Source organism: Apis dorsata, unplaced genomic scaffold (assembly GCF_000469605.1).
Source record: "Apis dorsata unplaced genomic scaffold, Apis dorsata 1.3 scaffold_72, whole genome shotgun sequence".
NCBI classification, from domain to species: domain Eukaryota; kingdom Metazoa; phylum Arthropoda; class Insecta; order Hymenoptera; family Apidae; genus Apis; species Apis dorsata.
In genome coordinates, this window is record NW_006263370.1 from 37434 (window position 1) to 51785 (window position 14352).

Here is a 14352-nt window from a genome sequence, read left to right on the forward strand (position 1 = left end):
TGAGGTGGTTTTAGGAGAGCGATGTCGGTTTAGTTAGCTCTTTATGGTTTGGTGGTTGGGTGGTTGGTAGTTGGGTTTGGTGATATCAAATATATTCGGATAGTCGATCGTTTCGAGGAATTAAAGAGATATAATAATGGATGCTAAAAGATTTTGGAGATTTGATATAAAGATTAGGTTTATTTCGTAATTCGAAACTTTTAGCTTGGAAGAGGTAATGATAGATAAGATATAACAGGGATTTTTTTATTGATATTGAATTCAGTTGTAAAAATTTCTGAAAACATTAGATATTAATTAGGTTAAGTCAATGTTTTGGAATATTATTAATGTTGAAGCAATAATGATAAATTGAACAGAGATTATCCGCTTTTTCCCTTATCTTTCGATATTACTTTCAATTCCAACTATAATAACTTCCCTGACGTGTAATTAGAAAATACTCTCTTAAAGATTCGATCAATTATCACGGTTAATATATATTTTTAAAATTATCTCATCATCGGACAAATATGTATAGAAGATAACGAAAATGAAGTAGATATTAAAAATCTAAAATAGATCGAGTAGCGATATATTACGTTCGTGACATATATTAGACTCGATATTTTTCCCCCCTCTTCCATATGTATAATAATTTACTCCAAATATTTGACGTTATAATTCAACAATTCAGAATGTTCCTTCTCGCATCGAACGGAAAAACGCGACTACAAATCTCGATTGCAATTTCCTCGATAAACGATTAAACGAGAGCCTTTAGAATTTAGGGCGATTGGAAGGGCTCGTATCGTAGGCCTCTCGCACACGTGATACCCATAAGGCGATGGTATGCGAGCGGTATCACGGTTGGAGCCAACAGTCGTAAAAATTCTATCTAATAGCATCCGGTCGGTTGTCCCGCCAGATACCTCCCCCGGGGATAATATAGAGATTAGGCGAACGTGTCAACGGCCTAACCGACCGTTTCCTCGCCTCGAAATCCACCGAACTCGACGAGAGTGGGCACAATCCTTTTTGTCACGCTCCGTATTAATAAGAATGGATACTATCCATTCGATTGAAAATTCTTCGACAATCGTTGATGATGAGGTTAATGTCGCACGGTGTAAATATCTGTAACGTACTGATATGCAAGATGATCGTATAAAGAAACTGATATAATTGAAATTCGTGATTATAGAAGGTAGTAAGAGGTTATGTTACGAATAGTAGTAAATTTACGATTTTAAATGGAGATGTGTGTATTATAATTTTTTTTATTCTTCTGGTAGTTTTTATGGATTAATGTAAATGTTTCTGCATTGAATATTAATGAATTCTTCAAAGATTTGTTAAAAGTATATACGCGAATGTAATAGAAAATATCTTGACATTCTCCATCACGAAATCGTTACGTGGAATTTTTGATTAAACATTTCACAATTGCACGTTGGATATTCTTCTATTTCGTAATTCGAATGTGGATGAAGGTGATACAAAATGTTTCGAATTGATTTTTAAAAGTTTCTACGAAATTGGGTTGCTTTCGTGTGTAGTGGATTATGGGTCGATAGTACATCGTTGATTTCGGAAATTTGCCGTTCACAGCGGAAATTAATTCCAGGAACAGTTATGTGTCCTATTCCAATTTCAAAGATTTTAAACCGTTTCTCTTTTTCCAGCATTTCTAGCAAATGTTTAACTTTCGATAATAATAAAGGCGCGTTCGGAATTCTCGTTTGACATCGTTTCAATTCAAGAAATGATAATGATTGCAAAGCTACAAAAAGAAATTTCTACTCCCACTAATTTTTTAACTACGAGAAATAAATCTTGATCGAATTTATTTATAAAAATAATTATTATTTATTTCCTAATAAAATATATTTTTGTTCAAATTTTTAAATTTACAGCTTAAATTTTCGAAAACTCTTATTTAACTTTTCAAAAGATTCAAATTTGAAATTTTTTTTTTACATCGATCGATAAAATTCTCTTTATCCTCTATTCGATTCGTTGTGTGAATGATTTTTAACCATTTTAACCTTTTCGAAAAAATTGTTTTCGAAAAAAAAAAAAAAATTCAGAGAAAACAATAGAACGAAGAAAAAAGAGCGATACGTTTCTTAAAAAGAGAATTCGAAATTGGACATTATGGAGGAGCGTAAAAAACAAAGAAATTCTTAAATCAGTTCGAAGAAAAAACTACTCGGGGATTATTGAAATTCATGGTAGCGTATCGAGACAGGAAATGAAGAATTACGGAACAATCGATCAGCGTCTACCAACTGACCTCTTTAACTGCTTTATCAAGTCGGCTGTAGTCGGATTAACAGTGTAGCGACGCTGGCAGATACGCGGCATGAATCGTACAAGAAGTTCGTTCAATAGAAAACGGCCGCTTCTGTATAATTGAGTTTTGAAATGCTCCAATTGCATAATCAACGACATTCATAAGATCGTTTCTGTGCTTAGAAATTCGATCTTGTTTTAACGTGCTCCAATGATTTGTCCAATCATTTTTTTTTCTTATTTTTTAATCGTTACTTTAAATAATCGATAAATAAATTTTTCTTAAAAGATACGGATTTTTATACATATTTTTGAATTCTTCTGCGTTGTTCGAAGTTAGTCAAACGATTCGATTTGAATGAAAGTATGCAACGCGTCATTTTGATAGTTTAAAATGGATTAATTGATATTAATGGATAATTTTATGGCAGAATAAGTGTAATTATATGGGTAAAACTCGAGTACAGTTTCATAGTTTAACATTAACGAAGAGCGAGTATGTAGTACGGTGAAAGTGAGATGAGAAGGCATTAATCCGCGTAACATTGACCTCGTGAGCATCGTGATCAGCCAAATGGATAAAGGAAACGAGGAAAGGAAAGGAAGGAAACACGAGGAATAATAAAAATTTCACGAGATAGGAATAATTAATTTATAGCGGTTTCTTTTTCTTTCCTCTTATGTTCAAACCAAGAGGAATATCGAATATCGAGAGCTTTCTGGTGCTGCTGTGTGAAATCGATAGAAATTTCAAATTTAGAATAAATATAAAATATTAAACTTAAAATTGATAAAAATTTCTAGTAATATTGATTATTTAATTAACAATGTTTTATTTGACGGTAATTTTCTTTTTTAATGAAGCAAATTTAATGAAAAGTGGAATGATAACAGCGATATTCGCGTATTGAAATGAACTATATTTGGTTTGATAACGTGAATCTTTCGTTCGAGTCGTACTTTAAGTATTTGAAGAAGAAGGATTAAAGATTTTTGAAATAATTTTTTAAAAATTCTAAATTCAAATTCGAAATAGTGCAATTATACTTAGATTTCAAACATCTAAGACTATCATCGATCGATTATTTCTTGCTAATGATCTATTATTATCTAAAACTATTCTTCGATTCTTCTTTTTATTACCAGTCGCACTTTACAAAAAAAAAAAAAAAAAATTACATCTCAAAATCTTCCATTCATTCGTTCAGAAACAATGGCCATCCTTATTAATCCATCCATCGATATGTATCAAGAACCAACCAAGCTTTCGTTAATTAAATTCTTTTATTCGCAAGAATCCTAACGATATGAATTGCAATACCTTTTTTTTTATCAATTACTTTATTATATATAAATAATAAATTATTACAATAATTATATAGCAGATATAATTATATACACGGAATTAAAATTCTCTTTTTTAAATTAGAAAAATTATTCTCTTCTACTCATAATAATCCTTTTCACAATTCCTTTTCAGAGAATCGTGTGATGCAACGATAATTATTTTTCGTAATTAATCGATGAATAAAAGTTCAACAGGATCCCCTCAGTTCGATATCGAGCGATAGATCGAACGCTTGTAAAACCTGTTATTAGACGTAGGGCGTAGTCGTATGGCGTAGCGTTACTCCAAGCTCATTTACATCGTCTCGATATCCAATTATCGGTTACTTAAGCAGCTCTCTCGGTCAATGATGAAAGCGCGCGTACACTGCTTTATGCCGTATTGTGTAGAAAAGTTTGCGGCTTATCGCTCGCGTGAATGTTGGATCGAGAGACCGGGGAGGGGAGGCGTGCAATGTTATTAATGGAACAATTAGTATCATGGGTGTTAAGATGATATCGGCGGTGTACGCTATGACTCTTTAATCGGCGAACGGATCGGCGTAACGGTGAATGTCAGCCGTACCGATCGTGCGATTCGTTAGGAAGGAAAGTAGCAATCGCACGGTTTACCATCCTGCAACTCTGACTATAATATCGAGGAAGAAATTAATATTTTTAGAATCGAATGTAAATGAACAGGATTGAAGATATTTGAGGAAATAGATTTTAAAACGTGTGAAAAATTCGTTAGAAAGTAGCAATATGAATCGTACGGTTTACTATCCTGATACTATAAAATCGATGAAGGAACCAATATTTTTAGTATCGTATCGAATGTAAATGTTTGAACAGGATTGAAAATATTTGAGGAAATGGAGTTTCGTGTGAGAAATTTGTTAGGAAATAGCAATGTAAATCATACAGTTTACTATCCTGCTACTATAAAATCGATGAAGGAACCAATATTTTTAGTATCGTATCGAATGTAAATGTTTGAACAGGATTGAAAATATTTGAGGAAATGGAGTTTCGTGTGAGAAATTTGTTAGGAAATAGCAATGTAAATCATACAGTTTACTATCCTGCTACTATAAAATCGATGAAGGAACCAATATTTTTAGTATCGTATCGAATGTAAATGTTTGAACAGGATTGAAAATATTTGAGGAAATAGAGTTTAAAACGTGGGAGAAATTCGTTAGGAAGGAAAGGAGCAATGTGAATCACGGTTTACTATCCTGCAACTGACTATAAAATCGAGGAAGAAACCAAAATTTTTAGAATCGGATCGAATGTTTGAGCAGGATTGAAAGCATTTGAGGAAATAGAGGTTAAAACGTGTGAGAAATTCGTTAGGAAGGAAAGGAGCAATGTGAATCACGGTTTACTATCCTGCAACTGACTATAAAATCGAGGAAGAAACCAAAATTTTTAGAATCGGATCGAATGTTTGAGCAGGATTGAAAGCATTTGAGGAAATAGAGGTTAAAACGTGTGAGAAATTCGTTAGGAAGGAAAGGAGCAATGTGAATCACGGTTTACTATCCTGCAACTGACTATAAAATCGAGGAAGAAACCAAAATTTTTAGAATCGGATCGAATGTTTGAGCAGGATTGAAAACATTTGAGGAAATAGAGTTTAAAACGTGTGAGAAATTCGTTAGGAAGGAAAGTAGCAATGTGAATCACGGTTTACTATTCTGCAACTATAAAATCGAGGAAAATTCGTTAGGAAGAAAAGTAGCAATGTGAATCACGGTTTACTATCCTGCAACTATAAAATCGAGGAAAAAACTAATATTTTTAGAATAGTCTCGAATGTAAATGTTTGAATAGGATTGATAACATTTGAGGAAATAGAGTTTAAAACGTGTGAGAAATTCGTTAGGAAGGAAAGTAGCAATGTGAATCACGGTTTACTATCCTGCAACTATAAAATCGAGAAAGAAACTAATATTTTTAGAATCGTATCGAATGTTGGGGATGTAAACGTTTGAGCAGAGTTGATAGAGGAGGTTGAAGATCGAGGAAATAAAGTTTCGAACGTGTGAGAAGTTCGTTAAGAAGAAAATGAAATGAATCACACAGTTTACTATCCTACAACTGACTATAAAATCGAGGAAGGAACCAATATTTTTAGAATCGTATCGAATGTTGGGCATATAAATGTTTAAACAAGGATCGAAGAAATAGAATTTCGTGAGAAATTCCCATCTTAATTCGCGATATGAAATTAAATTAAACCAAGCCAAACTTAAATAAAACATGAATCAAACTTACAAAAATTTAATTCGCATATATCTATTTAAATTACATTTCCCATTAACTACTCTAAATATCTTACGTAATTACGTATTAAAACGATAATAATAATAATTAAATAATAACTACAAGCCAAACTTAAATAAACATGAATCAAACTTACAAAAATTCTCATATATCTATTTAAATTACATTTCCCATTAACTACTCTAAATATCTTACGTAATTACGTATTAAAACGATAATAATAATAATAATTAAATAATAACTACAAGCCAAACTTAAACAAACATGAATCAAACTTACAAAAATTTAATTCTCATATATCTATTTAAATTACATTTCCCATTAACTACTCTAAATATCTTACGTAATTACGTATTGAAACGATAATAATAATAATAATTAAAAAATAACTACAAGCCAAACTTAAACAAACATGAATCAAACTTACAAAAATTTAATTCTCATATATCTATTTAAATTACATTTCCCATTAACTACTCTAAATATCTTACGTAATTACGTATTAAAACGATAATAATTAAATAATAACTACTCGTCCCAGTTGTTAAATAAAATTCGAACGGAGAGGAATTAAAATCTTTTATCGAAATGTTTCATCTAACCTTCTTCCATCTTGTGTTCCCAGCACGCGAACAACGTACGCAAGTCGGCGGCGGAATACGTGGCGCGGCGTCAGGCGCGCAAGATCTCGATGACACGATCGATGACCTCGTCGCTGGCCGTGCCGATGAGCCAGCTGAGCGACGTGGCCTTCCTGCCGAACGCGAAGGCCGGCACCTTCTTCGCCCGTGACAACGTGTCCAACTTCATCGGTTGGTGCCGCAACAGCTTGGGTATCATCGAGTGCCTGCTATTCGAGACCGACGACCTGATTATGCGCAAGAACGAGCGACACGTGATCCTCTGTTTGCTGGAGGTGGCGAGGCGGGGCGCGAAATTCGGTATGCTGGCGCCGATGCTCGTCCAGATGGAGAGGCAGATAGATAGGGAGATAGCGGCGGAGAATAAGGCGGCGAACGGTGCCCATGGAAATCCCGGAAACGACGAGAGCGACGACGAGTACGCCGATATGCAGCAGGAGGAACCGTGCCTCATATACGGACCCCAGCCACAGATCGTCACCAACGATCTGAAGAGCTTGGACGAGATGGTAAGTTATTTTTCTCCTTTTTCGATTTACAGTTATGGGAAATTTATATATCTTTAATTTTGGTAAATTCGTTGATTATTAAATATTATTAACCCTTTGCACTCCAGACCTGTTTCGTTCGGTGATCTCATAAGATAATTACTCATAATTATAGAGCTTAGGAATTTATTTGTGAACCCACAATCCCAGTGGTGACCGAGAGTCACCGTTGGAGAGCAAAGGGTTAAGATTATTAAATTTTATATAAAAGAAGAAAGGATACGAGAGTATTATTGGAAGATCAAATTTCGAAAGTAGGTGTAAATGATCTTATTATTTTTATGTATGAGGTTATAGAAGAAGAATGTAACGAAGGGACAGAGGTCTTCTGTCTGTTCGATCCAGATTTCCAGCTCGGTTTCAGATACGAGGATTTGTATTTTTAAAAAGCTGTGGCGCGACTGTAATGTTCCCAGACTATGAAAATAACTCGCACCCTTAGGTATTTATGGCGTTACTCCCCGCTGAATATCACGAGATCAGGAATAAGAGATGATGGTTATTCGTATTCCGGCGTTGAAAGGCAAAAGAATCATCGTATAATCTTTCGTTAAAGATTTTGAAACGTTCTGTAGCACAATTTTTATCTTTATTCCAATAGATCTGTGCAAATAATTAAAAAGTTAAATTACTAAAAAAAGATAGTAAATTCGGGCAAAAATATTTATTTTAAGAATATTATTTTTATATCCATAAATTCTTCTTCGTTCTATTTCTTTTACTCTCAACGATGCAAATTTTTATTCCAATTTATACAAAAACTTTTCCATAATTTTCTAAATCCATTAATATCCACTTTGATTATATAAATTTTCGCTCGATCAATACTAGATACCCTTACACGAGATTTCTAATTTCAAATTCAAAGGATCATACATATATATATCACCTATATCTACCAGATTTCGAATCACAATGATGTACGATCGTCGCAGGTGGCCTGACGGTTTTCCAAGAAAAAAAGAAAAAGAAAAGAAATCCGGTATAGATCTTTGTACACGCGGAGGAACGGACGGTTTAAAATGTCGTCTTGATAACTCTCTTCCGCTCGCAACTCGTGGACTCGTAAATCGTGTTAGCATGACACCGAAACGAAAACCGTCTCGCTTCCATCTCGAACCGCGTTTTCCACCGCTAAATGGATTTAAACGGTCACTAAATCAGCCTGGTAAAACGTAACGCGTTCGCGTCACGTGGGCAGAACAAGCGTAATTGCCCGATCTCGAAACCGATTTCGTTCTCGTTACACGCCGATCGTAAATACTTACGTGCGCATAGCCCTCGTGTCGTGTTACGTGTGGGAATCGGTCGTTCGACTTGTCCACTTTTCCACGCGCTCTACCGCGCTCGGTCACGCGGTGTTAGGGGTTATAGCAGGAATTTCGCGGATAGAAGTTTCCCTGAACGGTCGCTAGAGAGCAATTTATAGCCGCATTGTGACTCACTCGTAATACCGCGGCTAGTTCAAAACTTTAAATATGGGGACGTTATATATTGAACGAATTCTATGGCTTCGTTTTATGAAGTCAAATTAAAGTATTGATTATTGATATTAAATAGGATAAACTTGTGCAAAAGAATCTCATAATAATCGATTGACGTTCGTATTATTTATTTCTTGTTGTGTATATAGAAATTGTTAAAGAAGATCGGTTGATTTTAAGCTCAAATATGTTTTACAATATTTATATCATTTTCTATTTAACTTATCACTCGATAGTAAATTCTATTCTTTTATTTATTTCTTCTTGTTGTCGATTTGTCGTGATAAATTTGCGTGTTTAGTTATCATATCGTATATGTCTATAATTTATATCGCGTGGGAAATAAGAAATGATGCAACTTGTTTCTCACGGTTTATAAAAGTCAATTTTTTCCCCCCGACAATCGGTTGAATTCCGGCTGGAAAATTAAAATGACAAAGCTGGTCCATTTTCCTGCACATCTTTTGTGTAGTTATCCGTGCTATGCGCTTTAGAAACACGCTTAGGCATCCGGGGGATTTAGCCAGTCGTTGTTCGGATGTAGTCGACCTCAGACCACGCTTGCGCCGCTTGAATAGGAAAAGAGCAATCTGCTGATACATCCTCGCAAGAATTCATACACCGGCGCCTCGAGATCTGACGCGTTATGCTTAACGGGTTCCAGATTTGCAAATAACTCGAGGAGAAGAATAACTTTAAATCCTTTAAATGTGAAAATATATACATAAATGTACACGGTATATATATAAAATATTTTAGGAGAGAATTTTATCACTTAACCTGAAGAGATTTTAAAAGAGATATTTTTCTTTTTTTTAAATTTTTTTTTAGGTTAGAAAGTAAGGTTAGAATCAAAATGGTGGTGTATGTAGAAATTAAAAATGGCCGATTTCTTTTTTTTTAGATTAAGAAAAAAGGAACAATAATCAAAATAGATGTAAAAAGATAAATTTCTTTTTAGTGTTCTCAGTTTTTAGATAAATAGGCATCTAAAACTAGTTAGCTTTTATAATCAGATATATTAATTAAAGAGAAACATATAATAAAGAAACAAATCGTGTATCTATGAAAAAAATTGAACAATTTTAATCTTTATACAAATACAATTTACATTTATCTTACATTAAACTTTATTGACTGTCACATTCTTCTTTCACCCCTAAATCTAAATCATTCAATCCTACGCAACTTAAACGCTAGAAACTCAGCCAAACGGTCGTTCAATCACGCGAAACAATAAAATTGACAAGTAAGAAAGAAAAAACGACTCTATTAAATTAAACCTCTCATTGTTATTAAAGTTATTCTAGGAGTGTCCGTAAGAATTCCACGATTCACCTTCACCACCAGTGTTCCAAGTCTAGAGGGAAAATGTTCACTGATTCTCAGGACACTGGAGGAGGAGGAGGGCGGCGATAACAGGGAATTTTTCGCGCTAGGGAATTTTTTCGCTTGGCGGTTCGTTGTTGGACGAGGCTGCGCGAAAAGAATCCGCCGTGTTTTCCACCGGAACTAACGGCGTCTGGCTGCTTTAACGCCAGACTAAGAGGCTCGGTGTGTTTTCGAAAGCGACAAGAAACGCTCGTTAATTTGGAACGAATGTACACAGCTCGCTTTTCTTTTCCGTTAGATCTAGGAGGATGTTGTTGGTTCTGTCTGAGATTCGATACATCCTCTCGAGAGTGGGAGATAATTGGTTGGTCGGTACAGGAAGATTCCGCGAAGAACGAAACGCGAATAGAAAGTTTGATCGTGATACAATCGAATACGATGTTCTAATTGTTGCAAATGAATTTAGATGGAGGGGTAATTAAGATGTAGTAGTTATGAAAATTTGTACAAATTGTTGTTACGGATTTATTAAAAATTAATTAGTTGGATATAGTTCAGATTGTAAACTGAGAAACAAATTTTGTGTTATTTTTTAATATCCTTTCGTACTCTCTACTTTCTACTTTTGTTATCCTAAGTTAGGTGAAAGAATGGCAAATTTACAGTATTTTTTCCTTTTTCTTCATAGCTTTGCTCTCTAAAAAATTTGCAATATTTAACGCCACTTTCTCGTTAATTTCACGTTCTTACAAATCGCAACTTAATGTTAATACGATTATTCTATCACGAAATTTCTTTACTCTTCTTCCTTCCAAACATTTTTCCCGAACATTTATTTTCGTTTTGTCTACAAACAATTTGCAACAGTTGTTGCAAGCTTGGAGCCAAGTTGGCACGAATTTGCATTTATAACACGGGAAACGATTTCTTAAGGAACGTATACGGAATCACAGCTGCGTTCGTCTACCTCGCGATTTATCCGCATGAATGCAAACAGCATTTCTCCACTGCTGTGTTTCACAAAGGGCGAACGATGAGAGAGAAAATTTGCACGAGTCGATCGGAAAAACACGTGTTTCTGATCGTAAGGTGGAGGGCACCGTGATGAATAATCGAATTCGATAAATTTTTGTTTTTCCGTCAGCGTGGAATCGTAGTTCGTTGGAAATAATATTTTATTCTATTTTATTTCTAGAAACGAGTTGCATAATTGATAATTTAACATTTTAAGCGAGGAATGTTATTGCTGTTGGATCAATGGGAAAATTTTTGGCTTGTACGTACCATTGAGGATAGTATTTTGCGAATAAAATATTTTATTCTTCAGTTGAACTTTGAAAACTTGGAATATAAACGTATATAAAAATTTAAGGAATGATTAAAGGAAATAAATATAAAAACTCGTTCAAATCATATTTGTCAAGAATTAATTTAATTTTTGGATTAAATAAAATAGAGATAGGATATTAGATACGTTTCTTATTGTGGAAGTAAATTAAAAATGAAATGAATTAAATCATATAGATTTGGATTAATTGAAAATAAGGAGTGAATTGATTCGTTTAAAAGTACATTAAATATAAATAAATTAAAAGTAAAAATAATTTTAAAAGTCTGACGTATAAATTAATTTAATCAAAAATTCCAATAGGTGAATAACAAAAATAGAACGATTATAATTCGAGTCTTTGTTTGGGATCCGGCATTGCGCGATAATCGAAGCTATTTCAACGAATCAAAGCGTTATTTTATAAAAATATGCCGAATTCTATTTTTAGATCGAAAGAATCATCAATAACTCATTGTTTCCGGTCGAGACACAAGTGAAAATCTTTAAAAGTTTTTAACAGCCACGTAAACAAGAAGAGGGCTTACGTAATCATGCAGAATGTGTATCGCTCCTTCGATGGAATTTTATTTCTCTGCAAACTCGATAATTGGCTATAATTTAACGGTAACGACTTTATTGATTGACTTGGTTAATGAATTCAATAGAAGAATGTTCGTAAAAAAAAAAAAAAAAAAAAAAGGAATCGAAAAATCGAATCGAATTATCGATGGAATTAAATATCATCGTGCTTAAACCATTCGTTACTTAAGCTCCATTCAAGGAGACGATTGTTTTTTTTTTTTTTTTATAAAAAAAAAAAAAAAACAATCGTCTCCTTGAATGGAGCTTAAGTAACGAATGGTTTAAGCGCGAATATATTTAATTCCCACGATAATTCGGTTCGATTTTTCGATTTCTTTTTGTTTTTTTTTTTTTTTTATAAAAAAAAAAAAAAAACAATCGTCTCCTTGAATGGAGCTTAAGTAACGAATGGTTTAAGCGCGAATATATTTAATTCCCACGATAATTCGGTTCGATTTTTCGATTTCTTTTTGTTTTTTTTTTTTTTTTATATAAGAACATGTCTCTTCTAAACATCTTCGATATTATTAAACAAATTTTAAATCTATGTTTGATGTAAATTATATGTGAGTATAAAATTTTATTATCCATTTATAAAATTTATAAAATTAATGTAAAAATTGCTTCGTTACACGCGAACGCTTTTTTAAATCAGGAATTACAAGAGAGAAAAATGCGCAAAGCTCGTGGAGTATCGATTAGGGAAGGACTGGCAAACGTGGTTGTCTTATCTGAACACGGTAAAACACGTTTACTCTTATTTAAAGTGAATCATTGGAACAACCCAATCCCTGGAATCGTAGAACAACGCATTGGATTCCTTGGAGATTTGCAATTAGCATAGAGAGAGAGAGATACTCGTGAAAATCATTAAAACAAACATGGTTAAATGTACGTATTTCATTTATCACAATTCAAATAATTCTTTTTTTTTTATGAATATATAACTTAACTTTTCATCAAATTTCTTTCGAAATATAATATATTGGTTGTTTTATCTTTTGTGGAATTATGTAAAAATTTTCGATATCTTAATTGTATAAACATCTTTTTATCGATTATCTCAATTTGATCGATATACATTTGCCAAGAAAATAATTTAATGTACATGTTTCTTCGGTTTATTATTTTTTTTTTTATATATTATCTTAAAGAAATTGAAAAATATAAGAACAAGTATTAAGAATCGTGGCAACTCTTTCTTTTTACGATTCATTATTAATTATTACCTGTTATTACCTAATCTTGAATAAGCACTTATCTTTATCTACATTATCGTTACTAGTATAAAAATTATAGATAAAGTTGAGACGGTTTGAATTATGATATATGAATGGAAGAATTTATTTCCATGACATGGTTAAAATCTTTATTATTAAATATAGATAGATGTCAGGGAGAAATGTTATAATTATAATATCTTTTCATCTCTTCATCTTTTTGAATTGAATAAATTCCAACAATTTCCATCATCCATACGAATTCTCATTGTCTCATTTTTTTCCATTGCTTTTCAATTCAAATTTCCTTCTTTCTTTATCTTTATTTTTCTTTAAAAAAAAAAAACAGGCCTTGAGGAAATTTAAACATCAGTATAATTCGTTCAAATTTCACATTACACTTTTTATTTATTTATTTATTGCCATTTATCTATGGCGATTCCCAAGCTGACAACAAGCATGGTAGCTCGCTTTAAGGGTGGTCTCTCTGCAGGCCATGCTGGCCAGAGCTTTGCCTCGCAAGCGCCGAAAGCTCGTATTGATCGCCTTTAGCCCATTTCGTATCAAGTTCAAGCGCAAGTCCTTAAGTTTTCTACGAAGGACGAACTCCTTTCTCCTCGAGAACATTGACGACATAAAGTGGAGGAGGAAGGTTGGTCGTTCGAAAGAATAAGAAGAGAAAGTGCTTCCCTCCCTTTTCTTTTCGTAATTGTTCCTTGGCAGGAAAGTGACGATCCTCGTTTAATCAACGTTTCCTTTGGAAATTTGGGTTAAGGTTTATGCAAGGAATTTTAAATGTGGTAAATGTTTAGAAGGGGGTCGGTTCAGGGTTATGAGAAATAGACGTATTTGTAATCGATTGAATTTTGTTAGATAAAATTATTATTTCTTTTCTTCTTCTTCTTCAAATTACGTTTAATATACAAGAAACTATATTTTATATTTAACGTAATAATTAGAGTGTGCATATTTATGCATTTATGAGAATAATACGAAATTGAATAAATACACATTTATATTTATATTTAAAATAAACTTATTTTTAGTACAATATTTGGATAAGTCTTTAATTATCTTTTTATAAAAATATAAATTTGCATATTCGTATTAAATTCGTTCACAATCTAATTGTAACGTATCATTTCATTCATTCACAATTTAATCTTATCTTCTAGTGGCTTAAATCCTTAAAGCTGACAATATTTCGATATATCGTATTGTAAATCAAAATTTTTCTCGATCGTTATCTATTCACATTTTCTTTAACGATAAAATTTGATCGATTTCCAAATCCTTACGAAAAAAAAAAAAAAAAAAAAAAAA

General features: G+C 33.0%; 1 protein-coding gene across 1 annotated transcript in view; it reads left to right on the plus strand.

Moving 5' to 3' along the window:
• The window catches only part of LOC102674247 (GAS2-like protein pickled eggs), a 76679-nt gene that overhangs the window by 34054 nt on the left and 28273 nt on the right, over positions 1 to 14352 (plus strand). Inside the window, 1 exon segment of the mRNA XM_031515475.1 lies at positions 6518 to 7042. Coding sequence (XP_031371335.1) covers positions 6518 to 7042 — 525 coding nt within the window.